This window comes from Oxyura jamaicensis, chromosome 4, assembly GCF_011077185.1.
Source record: "Oxyura jamaicensis isolate SHBP4307 breed ruddy duck chromosome 4, BPBGC_Ojam_1.0, whole genome shotgun sequence".
In the NCBI taxonomy this organism is placed as follows: Eukaryota; Metazoa; Chordata; class Aves; order Anseriformes; family Anatidae; genus Oxyura; species Oxyura jamaicensis.
The window spans coordinates 95,699,548-95,712,969 of NC_048896.1; the positions used below are offsets into that span (position 1 = coordinate 95,699,548).

Here is a 13,422-nt window from a genome sequence, read left to right on the forward strand (position 1 = left end):
CCCCCCCCCGCCTCTACCCCTTAAAGGCGAAGGGAGAGCCCGGGGCCGCCTCGGTTTCCCCGTGCGGGGGCGCCCACGGCTCCCGGCCGGGCTGTTCGGGGCCGGGATGCCCAGCAGGAAGCTCGGGGAGGGCCCCCCCGCAATGCCCCCACCCGGCCCCGGCAGGGGCTGCCCCAGTCCCGTGCCCCCAAGAAGCCCTTTTTGTGCCTTGACCCCGGAAAGGGGTTTTGCCCCCCTCACCCCCGGGTTTGCCCCCTTCCCCCCGGGGGGGGGGGGGGCTCCTTTGTCCCCTTTGCTCCCTGGGGGTCCTGCTTTGCCCCTGCGCCCCCCCAGGAGCCCCCCAAGCCCCCACTCGGTCCTTGCCCCTTTTGCGAGTGCCCCCAGTGACAACGTGGGGCTCCCACTGCGGGGCTGGGAGCCACGGGCGGGACACGCTAAATATCCGGAAAGCGCAAAGGAAACTTTGCTAAAAGCCCATGGATTTCACCTAAAACCACCAGGAGGCTGCGGCCCCGGAACCAGGAGCAGGCAGGCAGCACACAACAGCAGGTATCAGGGCGGCGGGGGGGGGTTGCCCGTTCCCCCCCCAGCCGAGCACGGCCTCAGGGACTCACAGCACAGCTCGGGGCATCGGCGTGGCACAGAGAAGCCGGAGCACAAATGCAACAGGGCTGCAGGGAGGGGGCCGAAGGGGACAGCCCCCACCCCACACTGCAGCCACCGAGCAGCACGGCTCTGCCGGCGCCGGCCACGTTACCAAGCTGCTCGTTACAGGCTCTCCTCCCTGAATGCCAGGTCGGGTCCCGTTATTTCAGGCAGGAATTTGGAATTGTCTCGGCTGCTTGGAGCAAGCACAGCCCCTGCCAGCAGCGAAGGGAGAGAGAAAAGGAGGGGGCAGACGTGTGGGCTTTTCTGACCCTGAATCACACTCCCTGGCCCACCAGGGATTTCACTGTCTAACTCCCTCCTGTGCGTTTTTTAGGCTCTCATCTTTTCAGGGGGCTCTGCCCTTGCCGGGACGCAGCAGTCTCACGGTTCACCTTCAGGCAGATTTCTTCACCAAGGGACCCAAGCAAAAAAAATCCCAACCAACGGGTCCTCGGCTCGGAGCGTGGAGAGCAGAGCTTTGTCCCCCGGCTGCTGGCTTCAGGGGGTGCTCGGAACCATTCAAGGGCCTCTGCGCAGGAGATGCAAGTACCTGCTCACACCTCTTGCTGCACGTGCTGACCCTGAAGCAGCAGGGTCCTGCAAAGCCCAGGTAACGCTGAGTCAGAGACCCGGAGCGATCAGAGAACAACATCCAAGGCCAGGTTATGAAGTTCAGCCGTGCTGCGGAGCGCTCCGCATGCTTCTGCCCCCAGGCTGGAAGAAGCAGGGGAAAAAGAACAGCCCGCCACAGACAAGGAACTCATTCACCAGGGACAGAGCAAGGGCCGGTGACCTCCCCGGCTGACTGCGGCAGCCACCCGTTCCTGCAGCGCTGGTACAGGCTTGGCTCCTCCTGGTGGTTTCGGTCTTGGAGTCCTGCTGCACCACGAGACTTCAGAGGCCGCAGGAAAAAGGTGGACAGAGAAAGCCCAGCACGATCGAGCCCCTCTTGATTGTTAGCACTGAAACCGTTACCACGACGGTCGCTGACTTGGGGCAGGCAGGTGAAGGACTGGAGCACACAAAGAATGTGAAATGTCATCTGCCAGGAGGCACCAGAGAGATCTGCGGAGTGAATTCCCCACCCTGCTGTGTTTTGCTGGCCCTCTGGATCACAATAAACCACGCTGAACACCATCCCCCGGTGTTAACTATACAATAAGAACATTTATTTCATGTCAACACTTGTAAAAGGAATCTCTTGCGAGTCAGATGATTTGATATTCAAATCAAAGCCACCGTACATCTTTTAGTCCGTCTATACCGAGCTCAAATTTATACAACATGAACGCTTGCTTCTGAAACAAAATTACAAATTAAATCATAGCAAAATACACAAAATTGACTGGACCCTAAGTTTAATTTGCTGCAACAACTCTTCTTTCCTCTGATCACCTTGGACTCCGTACCTCCCCACCGTTACCCTCGTCCTTCTGCTTGGCCATGAATTTCTGTAGGAAGAAGGACAGGCAGTGAAAAGACGCTTCTCTGTTATTCCTCAGGCTACAAGAGCACGCTCTAAGTACAGTGCGGACCTCGGGGCAGGCAGCAAAACACCGGGCTTCACAAGGTGCTGGGTACCTGACTCTGCCCATCAGACAGAAAACAGCAATGCGGAGCTCACCGCGGGCTGCGTGGATTCGTTACGCCCGGCTCAGAAACGCCTCCGCTGACAAATACCCTCCCCCACTACTCTGCTCTTGGTGCACACTCGAGCACCTACATACACACAGATAATGTGCATTTGTTAACTTGTAACACATTAATGTATTTGTTAACTGAGTTATATTTGTGTCCGAGTTAAAATTAAAACCCCCTGAAGCATTACCACGAGCTCCAGCTGCCAGCCAGGAGGTGGTTAGCGCTCACTGAAGCACACGGTTCTAAAACCCTATTTTTTTAACCCAGCCCTGGGCGTTTGGAGAAGCTTCAGGGTTACCTCCATGTTTTGCTGATGGAGCGGTGTCTTGCAGTGATTTTTCACAGAGGTTTCATCCGCGTAGAACAAAGAGCAGATCTGACAGAAAAAGCCAGCCTTCGGAACGAGGTAATCTAAATCTGACAGAGAGCACACGGCGTTAACAAAACACGGCTAAAAAAAATACAGCTCGGATTCCTTTGGCCAGATCCCGGAACTTGCTGTGATGGAGGGACGTGGGGTACGTTTTTGCAGCATTCAGAAACCGATGCTTCTGATCTGAGCTGGTCCTGGCCCCACCTCCAGGAAGCAGCAGGGCACGTCCCTGTTCTTGCCTGTCGACAGCACGACTGACCTGGGGATGTGCAACCACCCCGACGCCTTCTAGCCCTGCATAGAGCATCGCAGATATAACCCCTTCGCCAAGCTTAACCTCTGGCCTACAGCCCGCGAACATTTGCTGTTGCAAAAACATTGCACAAGCCACCCGGCAACGAGCCAGATTTTCCTAGCCACTTCTTTTGCAGTTCGAATTCTCTCAATGGTTGTGTCTAAGAAGTGTTTCAGGTGAAAATCTTGGTGTACACACACGCTTTTTTATAATCGTGTAAGCAGTTCCCTCAGTGTATGTAAATGAGAGAAAGCAGAACTTGGAACGTCTCCTTACTGCCCTAATCCCCGCACAATTCAGTGTGCTAATTAGAAGTAAATTAGCCTCTACTTGTAAATCTGAGTCAAAATGAACTTTTAACTTTGCTGCTGCTATGGAACCAACAGCAGAAACGTGTTAAACACGCATTTGTAGGGATAAAGAGAGGCTCTGGGCCGCGAGTTTCACGCTCCAGGTGGCCATGAAACAAACGGGGCGTTTGCAACAAACCAGAAAGGCGTTTTCCGACGCAAACAGGATGGGGCATTTGGGCTGGTTTGGTTTTTACCTTTTGGAGCACTCTGCGCCTTTGGCGCATCCAACGAAGCCACCTTCTTCTGCTTCGGCTCTGGTTCTTTCCGTCCTGATGCCAGCTGATCTACTGGAGGCCAGAAACGCGCATTAAAACCAAGACAGCCACTGGGTTAAAGCATCCTGCGCCTAGCTTAAACGGTTCGGTACTGCTTGAAACACACGGCATCTGTACGGCCCTTGCTGCTTTCTACACTGTTGGGTTTGGGCTTTGCACAGAGCAATTCTCAGGAGCTCCTGGCCCCAGCCCCGAGGACAAGGCTCCCCCTTACCGACGGGTGTGCTGGTGAGGCCAAAAGCCTTGCGCTGTGCAGCCGTAGCGCTGCTCTCAGCTGCGCTGCTCCAGAGCTCTCAGCAGCTCCTAACGCTGTGTGATTGTCTTTACAAGGCAAGCTACCAGACTCCCTTGAATTAAACTACCTCAAGGTCCAGCGACAGTATTTCAACTTCAACGTAACTAAACAAATGGTTGTTTAAAAAAATGCCACCAGCGGCGCGGCCACGGCATTCAGCAAGCTGTTCCAGCAAGGAACTAACCTCACCTTCAAAGCGTTCACCTGCGAACTACCCCAGCCTCCTGCTGCCATCTCTGCCCAACAGGATTTATTACCAAATTCCGCCTCCCCGTGAAGGTAACTAAATTGATGAAATCAGAGAAAAAAACGAAAAGGAGTTGAAAAAAACAAAAGCTCGCAGTAAAATTAACTCTCTCCGGTGACTTTGGCTCACCAGAACTAGAGCGTAACTCAGGAGGAGCTACCTGGCTTCCTGAGGGCACTCACTAAGCTGCCAGCTTCGTGGCACTGCAGAACACGGCTCTGTTAGAGCCAGCCCCAGCCAAGACTTGGTCACCAGACGAACCAGCTCCAAGGCACTATCTGAATTAACATTTTAGTCTGGAGCCAAGGAGTCTCTTCTGCAGGTTCCCAAGTTGTTTGGGTTTCAGGCTATCGGAACAGTTCCTCTGGCAAAGAACCACATCAACAATTAGCTTTCTTTCCAGTTCCGTGTTCAAATAACCTCAACGCCAGCACGCCTTAAGCGAGGTGAACGCCATGAAGCCCTTGGCCGTACTAACACAAACCAGGAGGCTGCTGCAGGAACGCGCCGGCAGCATCAGCTCCTGCCCAGGAGTTTTCAGCACTGCACCCCACGGCATCAAGCCCGACTCAGACCTGCCGTGGCTCTTCACAAGCTGCAGTCTGACCGTCCTCACCTTCCCTGCTCGCCTTGCAGCAGCTGAGAACCCCTCTCCTATTTTGCTGCTGGAGTCAGATTTCAAGCCTGGCAGTAACACTGCTTTAACCTCTCCTTCCCAGCTTCCTTGCTCAGCTTCTCGAACTCAGGAAGAACTTTCCTACGTCCACCTGCTTGGCCTGAGGTTGTTACTGCACGGAGTAGAACTAAAATCACTTATTTTTGTCTCAAGTGTTTTCATAATGTCACTGCCACCTAGATCAGAAAGCAACTCAAGCGCTGGGGTATTTTAAGAGGTCTTTTTACAATTTACTTGCTTATAGAACATCGAAGATATTTTTGTTGTTAATCCTGTGGAAGCTTGCACTCTATAACGAACAGCATTACAACGTGATACAGCATTTCGGGAGGTACTGGTGCGCACGCACTCAACTAACCGATTTCCTACCGCTGACAGCAACCTAAGTTTCAAATACTGCTTTAAGCACGACAGCTCTTGCTTCTGCAACTCCTCCAGATCTGCACCGCTATGCAGTAAGAGCGAGATGGACAAAAAGCTTTTCCAGAGCAGCAGAACAAAAGGCGCTGTTGGCAGCATTCAGCTACATCAGCAGAGACAGAGCATCTCGGTACTTGTGGGCTGTGTCACAGAGCCTTCCACCCACACTCTGGCCAAAAGTTTTCTCGTGTGCAGGTTTTATCTAGCTCTCCCTATTGGTTCTGTCGGGCATTTCTTAACCCCTTCCTTATTCCATGCCACTGCATGCTTCTACGTTTTTCCCTCCAGATCCAGCTTGGAAGCTCTTCCTTCTTTGCCTATTTGTGTATTTCATTTGACTCTCCCGTTTTCATTAAGTTTGGTTCTGTAACCAAAGATTACAAATAACCTTTAGTGTTTGGTAGTTTACCAAGCTTTGCATTAGAGGCTGGGAGAGAAACCATTTCCCCAGTTTTAGCCATAAAAACACCAAATGAACATCTCAAAAGAATACGCTGCTTAATTTTTCATCAAGAGGAAAGGCTACATCCTAAACTGCATTGACGTAATACCCTACCTTCACACTGCTCTTCACTACCACTCTCCGTTTCCTTCCTAGTAACTCAATTATTGACTTTGTGGAAGATTTGGGTTTTTTCCAGTTTCCTCTGTTTGCTCCAAGGATGCCTTTGTCCCTTCCCTGTGCAATGGTTACAAGCATCTGATTGTCTATTTCCCCTGTGGAAGCTACAGAGGGTTCCTTACCTGTTGACTTTGAGATTGCAATAATATCTTCGTCTCCAGGACTTACATCTCCTAGAATTTCCATTTCTTCTGGTCCTGCAACAGCAACAATATCCTCCTCTTCTGGTCCTGCAATGGCAGCAATTTCTTCTTCTGGTCCTGCAACAGCAACAATATCTTCGTCGTCTTCATCTTCGTTCAGATTTTTCCCTAGGAAAGCATTTTCTTCTTCCTCATCCTCCTCTCCAACTTCATCTACTGTAACAAAGTTTAGTTCCTCTTTTAGGCGATTGAAATCAGCCAGAAAATCATCTTCGTCTTCATTAACTTCATCCAACGTCACCAGCGGGTTGTCTTCATTGTCTTCTTGTATTTCATCCACTGTCACTAAAGCGCTGGGATCGTCGGGCACCTGAGAGGTAACAAAGTCTCCAGAATCCTCAGCAGTCCCTTTATCGTCCTCCTTCTGCTTCAGCACATCCTCGATATTCAGATCCGTTGGCTCATTCAGCGGCAGCTCCTCTACTTCACCGATTTCATCTACAGTTACCAAGGGTTCGGTTTTCAAATCCTGCTCCTCAAAAACTGACCCGGGGACGTCCTTATGGGAGCCGAGGTCCTCCTGTTCAGATATCTCATCCAAAGTCACGAGCGACTGCGGATCCTTCACCGCTTCTGCCATCAGTTCTTCCTCCTCAATCACTTCATCCACCACCACCAGGCCCTGCGGGTCGCTGAGTGCTTCCAGGTTAGCATCTCCCACCAGCTGTGTGGTCACGTCCTCCTCCTCGCCGATTTCATCCAAAGTGACAAAAGACAGCTCGCTTTCGGCGATGCGTGCTCCGGAGCTTTTCCCTTTTCTCCTCTTGGAACTCGGTTCAGAGGAAGAGTTATTTTTAGCACCGTCTTTCCTCTTCCCCCTCGGTGGATTTCGCCGTGTTTTAACGGGAGACTCGCTCTCCTCCACTACCTCATCCACAGTAACAAATTCATCCAGGTTGAACGGAAACAGCTCTTCTTCCTAGGGAGCGTAAAAACGTGAACAGAACAGTTTAACGTTCAGCTTAACGTACCACACGCTTACCTCCAGCCACGGGGTGCCTCGTGAAAAAAAGCTACACGCAGAAGCTGGACGAAGGGAAAGAAAACTCAACCCGACTAAGGTAGAAACAAATGCTCAGGCCTTCCACCTCACACGGAACAGTTTCTTTATGTCACCGTTTGCATTAAGCGGACGTTAACTCAGCAACCTGAAGGACCTTTCGAACACACAGCTGGATGAGTAGCCAGTATTTATGTCTGTTAAAAGAACGGGGCCAATGCCCTGAATGCTTGGGCACATTTTTGCATTCACCTGCTGGAAGTCTACTGAAAATCCGGATAGCTCCCGAGCATCCTTCAAGGACCCTATTTTCTTGTGTCTGATCCCAGTCTCTTCCCTAAGCACTGCTGTTAGCACTGCTCCAACAGAGGACACTGCAGTAGATGGTCCGGCAAAGTCGTCTTTGTCCCGATGCCTCCTTACTGCTTTATCTCACCCCTTGGGTTTCACTCCAGGATCTCAGCTCCAGAGAGGTTCCCCGACAGCTATGCCCCAGCCTACGAGAGGGTTCCCAGGACTGGAACCTCCCCCTGTTCCTCTATGGGTAACACGCACAAGACCCTTTTGTCCTTCCCGCTGAGGTCTGCCTAGCCCCCAGACTCCCTGGCAGACTTGCTGCTCCTCCTGTGCCCACCGTGCTCTGGAAGGGGCAGGAGGGCTCCAGCCTCCTGACGAACACACTACCACCTTCTCGTGGTACAATGACGGAGACTGAGCCCATTCCTCCTCACTTGGAGGCACAGCATCCTCCCGCAACACGTCACGTACCAAAAACTCCTACTACCCTGCGGTTTGACCGCGCTGTCTTCCATCATGGCTCGTGCAGTTTATTCTGGGACTACTGGAAAGAATTAGCAGTGATTTAATGCCATTCGCAGCCAACATCTGGAGGAGGATGAATGGACAAACGCTGAATTTAATGAAAGACTGAATTATCCCAGATTACTTTTAGGCCATTCCAGTAGACAGAGTAATGTTTTGGAATAGAGCGTTACACTTCCTTCACTACAAGATGGCTCTGCTTTTTATGGTGGATAAGATGTATAAAATGTGTACTTGAAGGCAATTAAAGTAAATTAATTCCAGACGGTAACACATCCAAATATCCATACATCCATAGTCCCGTATTATTAATTCTATTTCTTCAACGAATGATTCTGATTGATTTTTTTGTCAAACTTTCTACCCTACTGTCAAATACTGGTTGGTGTCCAACACAAGAGGAGTGACAGAGAGTTGTTAATGCAGAATTTTAAGGCCAAAGCAAGATGAGCTTTCCTACGTCAATGAGTAAGGCTGCACGGCTAAGAAATACTAGAAACAGACCCCCAGCAGGTAAGAAATCTGGAATGAAAAGGCTACATTCCTCGCCCACCCGTATTTTTAAAGCTAACTAACACTAGGAACAGCGTGTGTCTCCACCTGCATCCTGATCCAGAAAGTTTAGGAATATTTAATGCAAAGTGGGCACAGTGAAGAAAATGCAAGAAGATGTGGTTGTGTTTCAACTTAAATCAAATGTTACTGGTGTGAAAAGAAGGACGAAGACATTGGTTCTTAGCAGCTGTACAGCAGCGAAGAATAAAGCCGTAAGTAGTAAAAGACATTCCAAAACCTTTTCAAATGCTGAAGAATTTGCTCTTGGGGATTAAAGAACGTGTCTGGAGCATCATACAAGAAAGTGTTATCTCCTACCATCGGGTAACGCCAACCTCACAAGCAAACCATTCTGGTCAGGCGAGGCGTTTGCGTGGATTAATAAAAGCATCCGGGTTGTCAGCTCCAGGTCAGGAGGCCTTTTTCCACAGCAACCCACTACTGACCCGGGAGATCTTTGTAACGCTACTTCCACGACCTCATCAGCACGCGTTTTTACTACCTTCTGTCTGTTTTTCTTTCCTAAAGATCGAGCTATCACAGAGAGAGACTCTCTGGTAGTTGTGCCTATAGCTTCAAAGCTCTTTTTCAAACCAACAAGTCAACAAAAACACGCAGTAACCTGCTGAACAACCCGTGGAAAACACCTTCGCGTGCAAGAAACATCGTGGACGGGGAAATTCTGACTACCTGCTGTTATATAAAGTCATTTATCAAGAGCTAGAGGACCTCAACTTGCCTTCCTCTTCTCACTAGTGCAATGATGGATAAAGGTGTTACGTGGCTCGCTGCGGATGCAGTTAATTAGTTCTTTCTCCCCCAGACAGGTGTTATCCAAGGCTAAGAACCACCTCCTTTTAACACCCACTTCCTGAAGTAAGCTCCTCTCCCAGATGACTCCTCAGCTCCACGCCTGTTGGCGAACCACCAGTAATACCCAGAATCCCCTAGGGAGAACGCTGAAGATTCTCCGCACACACATTCTCAAGACAATCCATATTTTCAGCGCAGTTACAGTTAGATCCTTACCTCCTTTTGTTTCGCACTGCTGCTACTGCCACTTTTTGAAGGTCTAGCAGTACCGCTGCCAGCAGAAGCCTGCAAGTCAGACAAAAGTTGCCAAGAGATCAGTTAAGGCATCTAACCTGTCCGCAAGAAAAAAATAAAAAAAAAAACACAAGCTTTTCCCTTATTTTTTTTTTTTAATTGTCCAGATTGCTGCTTCTGATCACATGCTTGGCAAGTACAGAGCTACGCCAGCCGTCGGCGGTAGAGTCCAGGCATACAGTCTCTAGCAACAAGTCACAGGCAGCACCTTGCTTAGGAACCTCCTTCCAGCAACCAGGGTCTGTGCAGGACTTGACAAAGCAAAGATCAGCTCACCAAAGGACAGAAAGCTTATCGATTCCCATTCAGAACTAATCCAAGACCATAAAGTTATAACACTCAATAAAGACTCGCTTCAAAAATATACCTTCCTGCAATTTTATCCGAGCAGCATTTTCAAACCAGTTACGTCCTTGCATTACACGCAGTGCGGCTAAAAGCAACTGGTTGCCCACCATCTTGCTATTCCAACTCGTCTGTTGGCCCAGACCAGCTGAGTGATTTACGGGAAGGGGAAGGGGAACATACTCTCCTTGTCCCATACTCAACATCTGAGAGAAGCACGGAGCTAGTTACCGATCAGGCACACTGAACCGGCCTTCCTGCCCTCCTCACCTTATTGCTGCTGTTGTCTTTCTTCGTGCTGGATGCTCTACTCTCTCCCTCTTGAGACTGTTTTGAACTAGCCCTAGATTCCACTCGCGAGTCCTTCTCTTGCGGAGATGAATTCCTCCCAGTGCCTCCCTTGCCATCAACCACAGAACTTCTGCTCACTTTCGGCTTGCCGCTGCCGTCTCCCAGGCTCGCTCGGCTGCTTCCAGCTCTCGGAGGACCCGCTTCTCTCAGTGCAATTTTCTTCTCCGCTACCACTTGTCCTCGGGGCTCGGGTTTCGAGGCAGCTTTCTGCTCCTCTCCTTTACACGGGGAAGGCTCGTTTCTCCACGCTGGAACCCTTGGCTTGGATACGTCAGGAAGAGACACCACCGCTTTTAGAATCGTTTTACCAACAGAGGAAGATTCTTTGGCAGATAAAGAGGAGTTCGCTGGAAGCGCTTTGCAGGTTTCATCAACTTTTGCTGGTCCTGTTCCCTTATTTTGAGGTGCTTTGCTGAAACTCCCCTCATTCTTTTCACTCACATTTTTTTCAGCCTTTTCCACAGGCGCCCCAACCTTGGTCACAGATTTTTCAAGTTTCTTCTCTGGCTCTGCCCCAGTCTTGCCCCAGAGCTTTTCAGGGCTCTCCTCCGCGGCTGTTCCAGCTTTGAGCACAGACTCCTCTGGCTTCCTCTCGGTGGCTACATCCACTTTCCTCTCCACGGCCAGCCCGGTTTGAAGCGCGGCTTTCTTCTCCGCTATCTGAGTCGCAGGCTTGTCACACTCGGTATTCACAGCATCAGAAGGACGATTTTTTTCAAGAGCATCCGACTTTGTGTTCGTTTGTGTGACGACAGACGAGACCATCTCCGCTGACGCTGTCCCCACATCAGGGGGCACGGCTTCAGGGACAGCCCCTGCCTTTCTCCCTCCTGGCAGCTTGAGAGCAGAGCCGGATGGCACATCTTCCACCTTCCCCACGTCGGACGATTCTTCTGGCGGCTCAGCGGCAGGAGCAGACAACTCTTCAGCTCTCGCTTTTGTTTCCTGCTCCGCTGCAGGCAGAACAGCAGGCTTGCCCAACTCCAGTTTAGCATTATCTGTAACTGCCTCTTCCTTCTCCAGGCTGGAAGGAGGCGGCAGCTCTCCCGCCTTTGCTCCAAGCAGTTCAGTGCCAGCCGGGTCGATGGATGCGACACCAAGTCCAACTTCCTCCTTCTCCACGGGCGCTTCTGCCAGCCTTGGAGCAGACTCCCTTATCGCTCGTTCAAGGTGGGACTCAGAGGGCTCTATCTGTACTGCTGACATCTCGTCTTTGACATTAGAGATGGAAATGGGTTCTTTCTTTGCCACACTAGGCTCTACTGGAGGATTAGCAGCTGCTGTTTGCACCACTCCTGATCCCTCTGGATATTTTTTCAAGCCAGAGCTAAATGCATTTAAAAAAAACAGAAGAAATCAAACTATGTTGAGAATTCTACAGTTACCAGTAACCTCTTGACGCCAATGGTGGGTGATTTCCTGATGCATTAGTGCTTAGCATTTGGAAATCTGGCCTATCAGTGTTAAAACGGTTAAAAATACTGAGGCGAACGGCTGATTAGTTTTATGCTTCTGCTTAATCCACCTCAGTACTGCAAGACTCTTGGGCTCTGAATTACATTACTTGTCAGACCTCTCACGGTAGCTCTCGGTACTGCTGTGCCCTGTGACCTCGCTGCTGATGTGGGCTCCTAAAATTTAGATCCCCTGATAACAGGCAGGCTGTGAAAGCACATGCAGCAAAGCCTCACCCCCCCGTGTGTTACCAGCTCTGTTACACCTGCAGACAGAAGTTTTGTGTCTGATGACTCTGCAGCCACTGACCTGGAGAACTCCTCCACTGCTAAGAGCTGAGCCTGTTCTCGTTTGGGGAGGGAGGCCTTACTTCGTATTTCAGCTCCGCTGACCTCACACAGCGGTGAGGAACGAGGCGTGCGGGAGGCTCCTTTTGGCCGGGCCCTGTTTTTGCTCCATAACCCCACTGTCAGCTCCAGAATCACAAAGCCCAGGATGACACGCAGAGCACAGCGCCTTCAGAGAACGCCAGCTACACCCGAACGCGTTTCTCTGAAAGAAAGAATCCTCCAAAGATGATCTCGGGAGACTTCAGAACCAGAGATGCCTGCGCCCCTTCTCCCACAAGGCTCAAGAAAACGAGCGTCCTCGGACCACCGCCTCTAAGGATGGAAGGGTGTCGAAGCACCCGTGCTGCCCGTCCTGATGGGTGCTGAAGCAAACACAGAAGCACCAAACACCCGCTCGGTGGTTACACACAACGGAGCAGGCTGTGCCATGGTTTCTCAGAACCTAGGCACACGGATAAAGGGCGTGTGTTTGTATTGATCCTCAGAAAGACATGAAAGGTAAGGAAAGCTTGCCGTTTTGGTTACGCTCAGAACAGTCTCATCAAGAAAATGGAAGGACAGATAGAACGGGGCCTGGTGCTAATGGAATGCTAATCTGGCGGTGGGCAGGTGAAGGGCTAGCAAGAGGAGCACACAACACGTGGAGTCAGAGCAATGAACAGGCAAACTGTTACAGTCTGTGCCGTGGAAGGACAATGAAACCTCCAGGAATCGCGAGGGTTTCCTCTAGCCCTGAGGGCACCATCCTCTGCTGCTCCAAAACGCGCGAGGAAAAGAAGAAGGGATGTGAATTCTGCTCCAAAGCTCTTTCACAGAGCCAAGTGAAACCTGGCGTAGCTGGAACATGCCGTGACACTCACCAGGCATCTCAGCACAAGAGGAGGGCACGCATCCTGCACCCGGCCCCGCGGGCTGAGCCCAGCAGGGTGAATGTTTGAGCAGTCCGGGCTGAACTGCTTTTTAGGCTGCAACTTCAGGTTCTTCAGTCACAGCATGAAAGAGATTTTGACATCAGTTAAACCCTGATAGCGTTTGTTCCAAAGCAAAGAACGCTTCAGTTCATTTCCCCCACTACCTGAGCGTCCTGCAGACCTCTGGGCTTTGGGTCCCGTGTGGCTGTGTAGCAAAACGTTACCTGGACATCTCAGAGCCCGGCTGTGTCACTGGTACATGGAAAGCTTAATTAAAGACAAGCTCTAGCACTTCACTAAGCTGTGCCCTGCTTCGCCTCTCTTTGTACACTTCTGCAAGGAATGGGAAAATGTCAGTGAACGCTAAGACCACGTGCTGACTACACGGCTTACAGCAAGCAGCACACGTGTGTTATCCTCTGCACAATTCAATGAGGTGCCAGTCGCTGGATTCTCAGACTTTATGCCTCAAGCCCCG

At 50.9% G+C, this 13,422-nt stretch overlaps 1 protein-coding gene across 1 annotated transcript in view; it reads right to left on the reverse strand.

Moving 5' to 3' along the window:
• Positions 1-1,787: 1,787 nt before the first annotated feature.
• Positions 1,788-13,422, reverse strand: part of ZNF638 (zinc finger protein 638) — a 51,625-nt gene continuing 39,990 nt past the window's right edge. The window contains 6 exon segments of the mRNA XM_035324190.1: positions 1,788-2,099; positions 2,588-2,706; positions 3,505-3,597; positions 5,968-6,967; positions 9,455-9,523; positions 10,148-11,555. Coding sequence (XP_035180081.1) covers positions 2,040-2,099; positions 2,588-2,706; positions 3,505-3,597; positions 5,968-6,967; positions 9,455-9,523; positions 10,148-11,555 — 2,749 coding nt within the window. The 3' untranslated portion in view covers positions 1,788-2,039.